The sequence below is a fragment of the Spodoptera frugiperda genome, chromosome 15 (genome assembly GCF_023101765.2).
Source record: "Spodoptera frugiperda isolate SF20-4 chromosome 15, AGI-APGP_CSIRO_Sfru_2.0, whole genome shotgun sequence".
Taxonomy (NCBI): domain Eukaryota; kingdom Metazoa; phylum Arthropoda; class Insecta; order Lepidoptera; family Noctuidae; genus Spodoptera; species Spodoptera frugiperda.
The window spans coordinates 12,260,123-12,272,818 of record NC_064226.1 but is presented as its reverse complement, the minus strand read 5'-3'; the positions used below and the strand labels follow the sequence as shown (position 1 = coordinate 12,272,818).

The 12,696-nt window shown below is 38.0% G+C and overlaps 1 protein-coding gene across 18 annotated transcripts in view; it reads left to right on the top strand.

Moving 5' to 3' along the window:
• Nucleotides 1-12,696, top strand: part of LOC118282029 (kinesin-like protein KIF13B) — a 107,810-nt gene that overhangs the window by 83,941 nt on the left and 11,173 nt on the right. For 6 of the 18 annotated variants that reach the window (XM_050698905.1, XM_050698904.1, XM_050698901.1 and 3 more), the window contains exons 8-27: nucleotides 1,245-1,436; nucleotides 2,618-2,717; nucleotides 3,346-3,494; nucleotides 3,905-4,142; nucleotides 4,523-4,690; nucleotides 4,794-4,904; nucleotides 5,120-5,343; nucleotides 5,722-5,907; nucleotides 6,617-6,778; nucleotides 7,168-7,284; nucleotides 7,507-7,759; nucleotides 7,871-8,067; nucleotides 8,430-8,590; nucleotides 8,844-8,958; nucleotides 9,132-9,233; nucleotides 9,496-9,601; nucleotides 9,882-10,073; nucleotides 10,437-10,581; nucleotides 11,103-11,251; nucleotides 11,508-11,653. In XM_050698905.1, coding sequence (XP_050554862.1) covers nucleotides 1,245-1,436; nucleotides 2,618-2,717; nucleotides 3,346-3,494; nucleotides 3,905-4,142; nucleotides 4,523-4,690; nucleotides 4,794-4,904; nucleotides 5,120-5,343; nucleotides 5,722-5,907; nucleotides 6,617-6,778; nucleotides 7,168-7,284; nucleotides 7,507-7,759; nucleotides 7,871-8,067; nucleotides 8,430-8,590; nucleotides 8,844-8,958; nucleotides 9,132-9,233; nucleotides 9,496-9,601; nucleotides 9,882-10,073; nucleotides 10,437-10,581; nucleotides 11,103-11,251; nucleotides 11,508-11,653 — 3,213 coding nt within the window. Of the gene's footprint in view, nucleotides 1-1,244; nucleotides 1,437-2,617; nucleotides 2,718-3,345; nucleotides 3,495-3,904; nucleotides 4,143-4,522; nucleotides 4,691-4,793; nucleotides 4,905-5,119; nucleotides 5,344-5,721; nucleotides 5,908-6,616; nucleotides 6,779-7,167; nucleotides 7,285-7,506; nucleotides 7,760-7,870; nucleotides 8,068-8,429; nucleotides 8,591-8,843; nucleotides 8,959-9,131; nucleotides 9,234-9,495; nucleotides 9,602-9,881; nucleotides 10,074-10,436; nucleotides 10,582-11,087; nucleotides 11,252-11,507; nucleotides 11,654-12,696 lie in introns of all 18 variants that reach the window. The other 12 variants (XM_050698898.1, XM_050698903.1, XM_050698902.1 and 9 more) reach the window with 5 other exon arrangements.

The following is a 12,696-nucleotide window of genomic DNA, read 5'->3' as shown; positions in this document are numbered from 1 at the left end:
TTAAAATAGGATCAGTAATCTTATTTAAGACTAATAAAATATACTGGAAAACTGAGTCTTACATGTTATAACTCAGATCTTAATTAATCTACACCTAACCAGATTAGTATACACATAGTTGATCAATCAGTAATTTCAATAAATTACTACCTATTGCCTTGTATCATAGCTTGTATAACTTTATAAACTTATTTTTACCTTAATACATAGAATAATGGCACTGGTAGACTGACAGTATAAGTGACGTGCACCTACAATATACTGGCTGACACGTTGATATGAGGGGCGATGGTAACAAAACTATTTTTACGTCGTAAAAGACATTCGTAGGCAGTTTTCGAGAAGGATCGTAAAATCATAATGGTTCTTTGTCATGTCACATCCAATGTTTCTTTGTACCTAATATAATTTTTATAGCGATTATTCTTACAGAATTAGGTTCATGATGTGTCTGTTGTTTCTGGGTAGACAGTGATATATCTGTAATATTTAAATAAAGCCTGAAGGGATAATTTCTCATCTTCAGTAACACAGCCATGTTTTAGCTAGCAGGAAATTACTGTTTGTATTCCTATCACTGAGTTAGCAACAACTAACAAAAGTGTAACGCCAACTTAATCAATTTGCTAGCACTTTAGCGCCTCTTAAAGCGGAAAGATAATGCAAATAAGGTCTTTCTAGACTTTAAATAAATTCGAATTCTGTACACGGACCGTCGCATCCTTTGAGTCACCGCACCCGACTTGAAACACTCATGCTTCGTCGTCGCGCATAGAAATGTTCTACGAATCAATATAAAATAGTTCTTAGTACCTACTTACATTAAAACGAGTACCTTATTGTTTACTTTCTTTTGTAAACAAGGATCATTTTAGCTTGGCTGGTTATTATGAAAGTGTATAATTAAAAGGAAGTCCCATTGTTTGTTTCTGCAATTGTTTTATGCAGACCTGCAATGGAAAAGCTTTAGTCCATCAGCGTAATTAGCAGATTTATTCAAAGCATTTTTAAACATTTATATTTTTCTGTTTCAATGTGAGTTTATCCTGTATTATTCAGTTACAGATTTACTTTTTAGTTATTATTTTTAAAATAGAATTCAGTGATGCGTTTCAATTTTCATGAGCTTTTAAAAGCTGTTGAATAAATAATGGAATTGTTCTGTTTTTCTATCAGAATAGGTACATTTTTTCTATACTCTATGTATAAATAATTGATAAAATATTGATCGACCGTATTCACAGGTCGCTACAATATCGCCGGCCGCGGATAACTACGAAGAAACGCTATCGACGCTGCGATACGCCGACCGAGCGAAACGCATCGTCAACCACGCCGTAGTGAACGAGGACCCGAACGCGCGTATCATTCGGGAACTACGCCAGGAAGTGGAGACGCTCAAGGAGATGTTGAAGTATGCCACGGTAAGTGGCACGGTAAGTCGTACTCACACTCTGTTCATGTGTGATTGTTATTTACTTTACATAGAGATTTCATTCCGATACTCTTGTCCGTTGTGTATTATTTTAAGTGGTCGTGGTTGTGACTACAATCAATCTTGTCGGTGCGTCGCTATTTAAAGAAATAAAAAAAAAACATTTTGGACATAAATAAAAGGTCCATAAAGGTGACTGGGTGTAGGTATTTTTGCAGTTGAGAAAGTGAATTTGGATTACAGCCAGGTCTTATCACGATGCATTATTTATACAAAGAAAACAAAAAGGTCGGGCTGCTCAAGGCGGCTCATCGACCTTAAGATACACCATGTGTTGTACAAATGTGCATATCACATGCGAGTTAGCCGTACGTGTATCGTTAGGGATCGATATACCAAACTGTGTCATGGCTGAACAGTACAATGACTTGAAGTGGTTTAGTCATCAAGACATGTATTGCTTCCTGTATTCTTTTTTACCCCTTTTTCCTACCTTATATGGATGTCTCTTCTATACAGAACAATGAAACTGTATTGATACGGGAGAGTCACTTTATCAATTGAGGACAACTATTGTTATAGTTAACGTTATTTTATTTCATGTCACACTTTTTTTCATTAGGCGCTGGGATCGCCAAATAACCACGATTGTGTTATCTCTTTCTCTTCATCTGTATCAATCAGTTATCTTTGCTAGCAAGAGAAAGTCGGTAGGGAACACTCTAGATGGACGTAGTTCAGCTAAATATATCAAGAAAATATTAAATTAAAAGCACCCTTAATAGGGTCTTATACGTCATTGTTGATGTCCATTCTTCAGTACTTTTAAATACTGCCATAGTTTTAAGACCAAAGTCAATTTAAACTGCTTGGTACTCGTTCAGATTAGGTTTGCAGAGGGCGGGTTCCACGCCGCGCTGCGGTAATTTACGATCTGTTCCCCTGAAGGATTAGTATTCTTGTTACGTGTCCTCGGGGCTTTGGGGAAAATTAATTACACCACTATCTAGGTTTAACGTGTAGGTAATGGTTTTTCCAGAAGCAATTTGCAAATAGATTCTACGCTGGTCTTTAAATAAACCTTATGTTGGGTATTAGGCGCTGTGAATTTATAATTTTAAGGATGATATTCTAGTAGGGTTATGCTACGAGAATTGTGGCTTATTGGTATTGTCTTTCCAGGGTTCCCCCGTGGGTGAAGAAGTACACGAGAAACTGGCACAAAGCGAGCACCTGATGAAGGAAATGTCACGGACGTGGGAGGAGAAACTGGTTGAAACTGGTATGTTATCCTCACTTTAACTTATAACACGATAGTATTTTGAGGTCTAGAGATGAAGTACTGTGGAATTTCCAGACTTCAATCTACTATCGATAATTTTAATAAGCACAATTCATTTGCGATTTCCTTCAATGTGGAAATGGTATCAGTTTTATGTAAACACCCGCAGATACTATAAAATAATAAATAAATTCAAAACTCTAAAGACTTGTAGTGCTCATAAATAAATAATGTTTTTAATATCGAAGCTGCGGCAGCGTCCGGTGCACAGTGCACTAAACCGCATCCATTTGCGTCTCGGTTTATACAAACTGCAGTCTTTAGTCTTTTTTCCATGTTCTACCAAAGATACTAGTTAGTAGTTATTATTTAAATTATGTTTTTTTTATCTCAAATTGGCTATTGGTAAGAAATTGGGTGTACGTAATTAACTACAATTTTTATTAATAAATAATAATGTTAATAATGTTACTTAAATGGAAAACAATAGGATAATTTTTGCTCCATTGCAATTTCTTCGTCCAGTTTATTTATATTTTCGAAATTATGAATGGAACACACAAAATGGAAATAGGATTCTAATTAATTTGGAAAATGGAGTCGTACACCTATAATGTTATTTTTACAGGTCGGATACAAAGCGAACGCCAGCAGGCGCTAGAAAAGATGGGTATCAGCGTGCAAGCGAGTGGCATCAAAGTCGAAAAGAACAAATATTATCTGGTCAACTTGAATGCGGACCCTTCGCTCAACGAACTCTTAGTTTACTATCTTAAGGTCAGTTCATAATCCCATTATATCTTCCATCTGTACCACAAATTAACTCCAATCATTAATGAGATCAGGGATTAAGACAATAAGATTTATTTTGTCTTTGCTTTTGGCTAAATCAATCACTGTCTGTAAACATGGCAGTAGTAATTTGTTCTTTTAGCTACCAAAATCCGATTGACAAAAAAATTAACTGATCAATCACATTATTAGGCACTAATTTTGTTTTTGCGTTAATCTAATATTTGTTTTATTAAACCGATGAGAAATGACTAGCACAATCTTCCAATGTGACCTAATTACAATTTCCAAGCCAAACCAAGCATGGGGATTGGGCCTTTCTTTTAGGAAAGGCCTTTCTTTTATTCTTCAACAGTCTTTCAATTATGAAGATCAAATTTTCTTGCCATTTCCAGGATCGCACACTGGTAGGAGGATCTAGTTCAGCAGACATTCAGCTGTCGGGTCTTGGTATCCAACCGGAACATTGTCTACTCCTCGTCGAGGGCGGAGGCCTACATATGGAGCCTCTCGGTGCCGCGCGATGCTTCGTCAACGGCACCCCCGTAGTCTCCCGAGTCAGGCTCGGTCATGCCGACAGAATATTATGGGGAAATCACCATTTCTTCAGAGTCAACTGTCCTAAGGCTACCGGTATGTTGTGTACGTCTGTGTCAAATAAAATTATGATTGTGTTCGTGTGGTTTACCTGCGCAGTTTTTCTGTGTGGTACTCGACAAGTTTCGAATTTAACTAGAGCCCTTACCCAAAAATTGCAAATGCTGCAACAAAATTGAATGTTATCTAATTTATATTTCGGCATATAAAAATTTGGCTGATTTTATTTACGTAAATGTTTTTTTTTATTCGCTTAAACAAAAAAAAAAAAACAGTTTCGTTTTCAGTTACAGCGAGCTTTATTATACTTATTTTGAAGAAAAAATATGGCACAATTATCTGTCAATAGTATCTTTTATTTTGCTATTATTCGCTTTTATTTGACGTTTTCTTTGTTCTACTACGTTGCGTTGTAGAACAAGATTCTGGTTACTCCACAGCGACGGCCTCGGAACCGCAAACTCCTGCGCAACCGATCGACTACAACTTCGCTCGGGATGAGATTATGCTGAATGAACTTAGCAACGATCCGATACAAACTGCGATATCTAGGCTTGAAAAACAACATGAAGAGGATAAACAAGGTATTATTTAACGTTTTTAATAAATTTATTTTGACAATTCTTTAGTGAAACATTAAATAATGTTTATGTAATTGTTTTTAATCAATATTATTGTTTATTTCAGTGGCGCTCGAAAAACAACGGCAGGAATACGAGCGACAGTTCCAACAACTAAGAAACATACTGTCGCCCTCTACTCCATATCCGCCTTACGCGTATGATCCACTCAAACTAGGTAAGAGGGTTATTTTTTACTACTTTTCTGATCATTTAGGCATTAAAATCGGAGTTAATTACTCTCAAATCAAAATTATTGTCTTGCTAATGAATTTCCTTTAAATGTTTCGTTGAAAAGTTAGTTCATATTACAAGATCATTTATCTGACACGTTGGTAATATAATGTAATTTCTTATTTCACGTTATCTAATAAAGAAATATATATTTTTCAGGTAAAATGACAGCTTGCACGCCAACCACAGCGGCTCGCGTGGAGCGCTGGGCGGCGGAACGTGACGACACGTTCAAGCGGTCGCTCGGACGACTCAAAGCCGACATATTGAGGGCCAACGCACTCGTACAGGAAGCCAACTTCTTGGCTGAGGAGATGAGGAGGAACACTCGCTTCAGCGTCACGCTGCAGATACCGCCGCAGAATCTTAGCCCTAATAGAAAGGTAATGTTGGATATGATTTTAAGAATGTAGAAACATTCCAGTCAACCATTGCAAATTTCTGTTTTAAATAATACTAGTTGTCATTTATGTGACAACTAGTATTATTTAAAACAGTTGAAAATTTAACAGTTGGTATAGTATCACTTTATCATTGTCTATCTATTATTTATTGTAAATAGTATTGTATTCTAAAGAGAATTTTGTAAAATTGTTTCTTGTCAGTAGTGATACGCCATTTAGTAGTTAGATGAAGTGCCCATTGTATGCCATTAAATATAAATGAACGAATAATTTTTTTAGCTACTTGCTTTTTGTCTAGAGGAATTTATTTATTATATTAAGACATATAAACTTCTAATACAATTATCTTGTTCACAGCGAGGCGCGTTCGTATCGGAGCCAGCGATAATGGTGAAGCGTCCGGGCCGCAGTGGCCAAGTATGGTCGATGGAGAAGTTGGACAACAAGTTGGTGGACATGCGCGACATGTACGACGACTGGCGCCGCCGCCAGCTGCGGGGCGACGCTGACATCGAAGAGGTACGCCTGCCCAGCGGAGACGGAGTAAGTGGTTATGGGATTACTAACATTATAAGGAACTAAGTGCACACGCTACTTGAAATGTCTTGCGGTCTTTTTCCAGTAACTTGACGTATTATAAGGACTGCTATAAAAACAACGACGTAGTTATTATAACTTTGCTATGTATTTCCCCGTCTAGTTTTTGACTAAATAGGTCTAGGAAGAGTAGGATTTCATTTACTAAAACCTCCAGTATAACCTGTGTACGCGCATACTTTTATGCCTAGTGTTTAAGAAAGTTAATCAGGGGTTCTTTATTGATCGCTGATTTCAAAAAGTAGCGAGTGTGCTTCGTTCCTTTACTAACTGTATGTAGTAGTAAACTAGTTGATTTAGGTATTTTTTATCGAATAGTAATACAATAATCTAGCTGGAATTACAGCCGGAGTATCAAACCCAGTCATATGATAAGTAACAAGTAAAATGTTTACTTTATCTAAAAGGCATGGAAATAACATTCTAACTATAAAGCATGCACACTGCCTGGCCATGACGACTAAAACTTGTATAAGAAATTCGCTTCAAAAAGTAACCGAATGCATTGAACGCCCAATTAACATTATAATACTAAAACAATTATTAACAAGCAACTATAATACCTAAAAGCACGCAAAAAATAACAAAATAAAACATTAACCAACAACGTCCAAATCATTCTTAATTTTATCAACTATCTCATTTCTTTTAATAGGAACAAACAGAGACAGCACTAGATCCCTTCTATGAATCGCAAGAGAATCACAATTTGATCGGAGTCGCTAACGTGTTCCTTGAAGCTTTGTTCCATGATGTGACGTTGGACTACCACACGCCCATCATCAGCCAACAGGGAGAGGTCGCTGGGAGGTTACAGGTAGGTTCACTAAATAAATATATGGATACAAAAACTAAATACATGGATAATCGGTAGTTATATTGTATTGTATCATGAGCCATTCCAAATGTCCATAATCACGAGTGGCATTAGTTATTAAAATACATATATCGTCACGCCTTTAATCCCCGAAAGGGTAGGCAGAGGTGCACATTATGACACGTAATACCACTGTGTACACCCACTTTTCACAATTTATGTTGTAAGTCCCATGTAATAGGTGGTGAGCCTATTGCCATATACCGACACAGTTCCAGACTCCGTGCTATAACTGAGAAATTTTCGAAAACCCGAATAACCCGGGAATCGAACCCAGTCAGGCAGTCACATTAACTCACAGTTATTAAAATATCTTAAAATTATTTTAGGTGGAAATAAGTCGAGTGGCGGGTCAGTTTCCTCAAGATAGAATATGTGAAGCTGCTTCCGACAGTTCCGGTGATATGAGAGACGATGATGATCCGGCTGATACGGCGACGCAACAGGTATATACATGTCTTTATACAAAAAAAAAATCAATAATTTGGGATTTACTCATACTATCTGACTCGTTTTTAACAAACTTGTTAAACATCTGATACAAAACTGTCAATTCCTTAAAAAAGAGTAGAATCTACTTTTAAGGTAGTGAAAGCCTGTCGTCGATTCGTATAGACGGGTATTGTACAATGTATTGTAGTATTAACAACAAAACACAACCTCCACAGGTCACAATCCGAGTATCAATAAAGCAGGCGACAGGTCTACCCCCGTCGCTGTCCCACTTCGTGTTCTGCCAGTACTCGCTGGGCGCGGGCGAGCCCGTGGTGGTGCCGCCCGTGGTGTCGGCCGACACGCCCCCCGCCGCGCCGCAGGCCCCGCCCCTTTCCCCCCGGCACCAATCACTCGTCACCTTCCGCTTCGACCATAAAAAGGACTTCACTATTCCATTGACTGAGGAGTTCATCGAACATTGTGCTGGTAAGTCGAATTGAATTGTCATTACGATAATCAAACGTCGGAATAATTTCCTCCAACTTAACTTTCAAAATTTCAATGTACAATATCCTAAACTCTTCCTTCTGTTTACAGAGGGTGCCCTATCAATCGAGGTATGGGGCCACCGTTCCGCCGGGTTCAGTCGCGCCCGCGGCAACTGGGAGGTGGAACAACAACAGTTGGCCAAGGCGCGGTCGTTGGCAGACCGATGGACTGAACTCACGCGGAAGATAGAACTCTGGGTCGAGATACACGAGCTGAATGATAATGGAGAATATGCGCCGGTTGAGGTAAGTGAAGCTGTAAAGCTTTAGTGATAGTTATAGTTGGGGTTTTGATTTGTCTGCAATACTATAAAGTGGCACATTGTCGCTTTGGTCACGTGCGAAGATGTTAGTTTAATATTTCCTTTACTTTTACCGTAGATGAAAGCATTTGGAAAACCTTCTTATATAAAAAAAGGCCCATATCTCAGTAGTGGACTGCCATGGGCTATTTGATAACTTACAGGTTATCGTTTTTATTTAGAAAATAAATTAATAAGATGAAGTAAAGTATCGTTGAAGGCTTAGTCCTGAACATAGTATGATAACTGGAGAGACGTTATACTAAAAAGTCCTTTCTAACTATGAATGTAATATTATGTGTACAGGTGGTCCAGCGTAACGACGTATGGACAGGCGGCGTGTACCAGGTCCGGCAGGGCCAGCAGCGACGCATCGCGGTCCGAGTGCGGCCCGCGCTCAACTCCGGAACCCTACCGCTTGTGTGTCAGCAGATACTCAGCATCGAGGTCGGATCCGTCAGCGTCAGGTACTATACACGTGTATACACTAGAATACTATACAAAACGAATGCCAAAGTTGTGGGGCAAATTTTACTCATTTACCACTAGTTGCGCTACTCTGAGCTTTCTTTATTAATTGCGCAAATGTTTGCGCTTACATTACCAATTGCGCATATCTTTGCGCTTACGTTGCCTTTCCATTGCATCAAATATTTGATGATTTTATTGTAAGAATTTTATGCTACATCTGACTTAAAATGTACTTGTATGTGAACACAGATCACGCCTACAAATGCCATTAGACTCGTATCAAGATGAAGATCTCGCAGTGTTACGGGAGAGGTGGAGCGATGCGTTGTTCCGTAGACGGCAACATTTACATGCACAGTTACAGGTATGTAAACAATTGCATTTATAACCAAAACCATTCCGTAATAATCTAAACAAATGTAATTTGAGCCTTAAACACCTTGTTATACAGTCGACTTCGTTAATTTAGCCAAGATCAATGAAAATTGTATTTTCACCCATTTACCCATAACCCATTCAAATTTTGTTTTCCTACAGAAACTCGTGAACATGTCACCGTCGATGAAGAGTGAGCGAGACAACGAGAGGGAACAGTCACTCGTTGAACAGTGGGTGTCACTCACTGAAGAGAGAAACGCTGTGAGTAATAAATAATAGTATACTTATACGTGTGACACACGTCTCCCATTGGGCTAGACAAGACAATATACTATGTTTTATGAAGTAAGATGGAAACAAGCAGCAATTGACGATAAGCAATCGACATGAAGTGCGTCGCCGGCCCCATTGGGATTTAGCTTTCAGTAACCATTTTGACACGTCGAAATAAAATGCAAGCATTGTTTCACACTGGTTTTCCTTTATTCTCCACTGCAGTGTTCTGTTATTTTATTCTGTCCAGGTTTTGGTTCCCAGTCCGGGCAGTCCTATACCCGGAGCGCCGGCCGCCTGGGTTCCACCACTGGGAATGGAACATCACATACCTGTTCTGTTCTTAGATCTCAATGGTAAGTCACCAGTAATCACGACTTTATAGATACAAATAAAACTATTAAAAATGTCTTCAAATAAGATCTTAGGGGTCAACCTGTAACCTAATCCATACTTATCAAACTCACTCACTTCATTTTTGGGAAGTCGGTTGACAGTATGTTAATGTTACAACGTAACTATTTGCAGACAATCTATATGCCAAGATAACAAAATGTCCCCAAATAATAGCTAAACAATTACCTTAAAACTTATTTTATAAGACGATCCTTGACATAATTTACCTTTCTTCATCAGCGGACGACCTAACGACCCACCCGAGCGGCGAGGAGGTGACGGTGGCGGGGCTGCACTCGATCCTGCCGAAGGAGCACGGCAACAAGTTCTACGAGCTGCAGATCCTGCACCACCACGACAAGGATGTCTCCGCCGTCGCCTCCTGGGACTCCTCCATACATGACTCGCAGTACCTCAACCGGATCACTGAAGGTTAATTCTATAGGAGAATGTATTAAATCAAGTGGTTGTTTATTATTGCAAATTAGAAGTAGAAGGTTTTACAATAATACATTTTATTCTTAAAACTTTTATACACTTACTTAAATTGTAATAAGATTTTGCGCAGGCGCAGCATAATTACTAATATTTTGTACTACTGTTGGCGATTAACTGGGTAGTTGTTCAATTTACCTGAAGTACATGAAGAATACTGTATTGAAACCATTATCAGTTTTTATAAGTTTACGTATCATCCAACATAATATCCAACAACAACCATCCATGATTTAAAACCTAAAGGTTCTCATATTATGAAAAAATAACAATGATATTAAAACTAACATTATATTCCAGCAAATGAACGCGTATACCTGATTCTGAAGACCACAGTTCGGTTGTCGCACCCCGCCCCCATGGATCTCATACTTAGGAAACGTTTAGGGTTAAACATATACAAGCGACAGAGCCTGACCGATCGGATACGCAAGAAGATTGTCAGGTTAGTTCGTCCACCTACTGGCCTTCTCACCATGTCTTTCTTTCTTCTGTAGCAACATTATATTGGCTTTTGTGAACAAATTGTGTTTGTCTGAGTTTTATGGGTGGGGTTTTTTTTTGTGGTGGGGGTTAAAATGGTGGATTAAAGGAATTTATAATATGTTATAGTTTGGGTGGATATTAAGAGGTGTAGAGGCCAGTTGGTTAACCTACTCCAATCTGTCAAACATGTAGTAGATTTTTAATTATTTTTATTTTCTTCATTTCCATACCCCAAGTTCATTCACAAATTCTACGTATTTTTTAATTTTCAACTTCGTTGCTTTGTAATAAAACTGAAAATCTATTGGCAGATTAGGGTATGTCGACCTACTGGCACCAGTACAAAAAACATTGCAAAAACAGACACAATAGTACAGTAAAAAAAAAAAATCTTACAAACCTTTCCTAACCATACAATTTCAATCACTTGACTATAATGACGTATGTAATATACAAATGTGTTAGTTATTACGTGGACAGGACGGACCAGCTGACGCACACCGGAGTGACGTACGAGGTTGTCTCCAATATACCCAAGGCGTCTGAGGAGTTGGAGGAGAGGGAGAGCCTCGCGCAGATCGCTGCTACTGGGGAGGAAGCCAGCGCTGCTGATGGGGAGACTTATATCGGTAAGGGTCATATTTTATTGTCATCGTCAGAACATCCATAAAATCATTGTTAATTTATTTTTGCACCATTAAATTGAAATCAAAAACTTTAATTATGAATGGATTTAAAATTAATAATCTTGTATTTTATTTTTCTTTTGACATTTTTCATTATCATTTTATTATGTCACTTCCTTTTCGTCAATAATATATTCCGCAGGGTCACTCTAAAAGCGTCTTTGAGCTCATCTTTAACGCAAACTCTTTACGTTTCCAGAAAAATACACTCGTGGTGTAAGTGCAGTGGAGAGCATACTGACCCTCGACCGATTACGTCAGAGTGTCGCGGTCAAGGAGTTAGAGCAGGCGCGCGGACAACCCATCACCATGCGCAAGACCGCCTCCGTGCCCAACTTCTCACAGGTATATTCTGAATTATATCACTTTCGCATAAAAATTACGATCATTTTTGGGCTATGTACTAATTACAATAGAAGTGACATTTGATAATATTCCCTGTGTCTTCGGAATAAAGGTGCTTTTAAAATTACTATACAAGATATGTCTTGTATGGAATACATAGCCTTAAAATGGTCGTTGAAAAACGAACACCTATTTTCCTAGACACACGGTACAGTCGACGCTAGTTCAGCACGTAGGTACACGCCAGATAGATAAATATTCGCACATACGAAGTATATAAAATCTACAAAGAATAGTTACATTTGTTGTTATCAAAGATTTGAAGCGTCATTGCTACGAATTGTAGAGTTGTTCAACGTCTTACATACTGTCGACAGACACAGAATTTATAGAAGAATAATAATAATATTATGTACTAGAAACTCGTAGAAATGATTCAATTCTATGAAAAAGAAAATTACTAAGCTTTAAGAGTCGATGTATGTAAGACGTGGTAACAACTACATCAAAAATACAAATTACATGATTACGAATTTACAGGCGCGATACCGTCTACCTGTAAGTTAATTTTAACTAATAGATGTTGTAACGCTTTGCCGGATAAACTCGAAGTTAACAAACACGATTAATATGTATTTACAAGTCGATGTCGCTACTAACACACCTGAGTAACGTTATGTGAGTCACTATGTAAATAAATATATAACACATTAGGTACAGGCAATATAGTGTTGAATCGATCGCTATTCAGGGCACAGGGACAAGACTGGGATAATAATAATTGGCATTTTTTATATGGAATGTTACGACGATATAACTTAAATTTCCTTATTCATTCCCATAAAGATTTCAAGCATAAATGTAATATTGTAAACTTATGTAAATTCTTTAGAATTTAATTAAAATATCCGTCGAGCCGAACTGAACTTCCTTCGTCACTTTCCTATTTAGAAGCAAATTTCTGCAATACAAAAAAGTTAGAAACTAAAGTTTTACACAAAAAAAAAAACCTATAAGTATTATGCCAAAAACTAATGCAAACG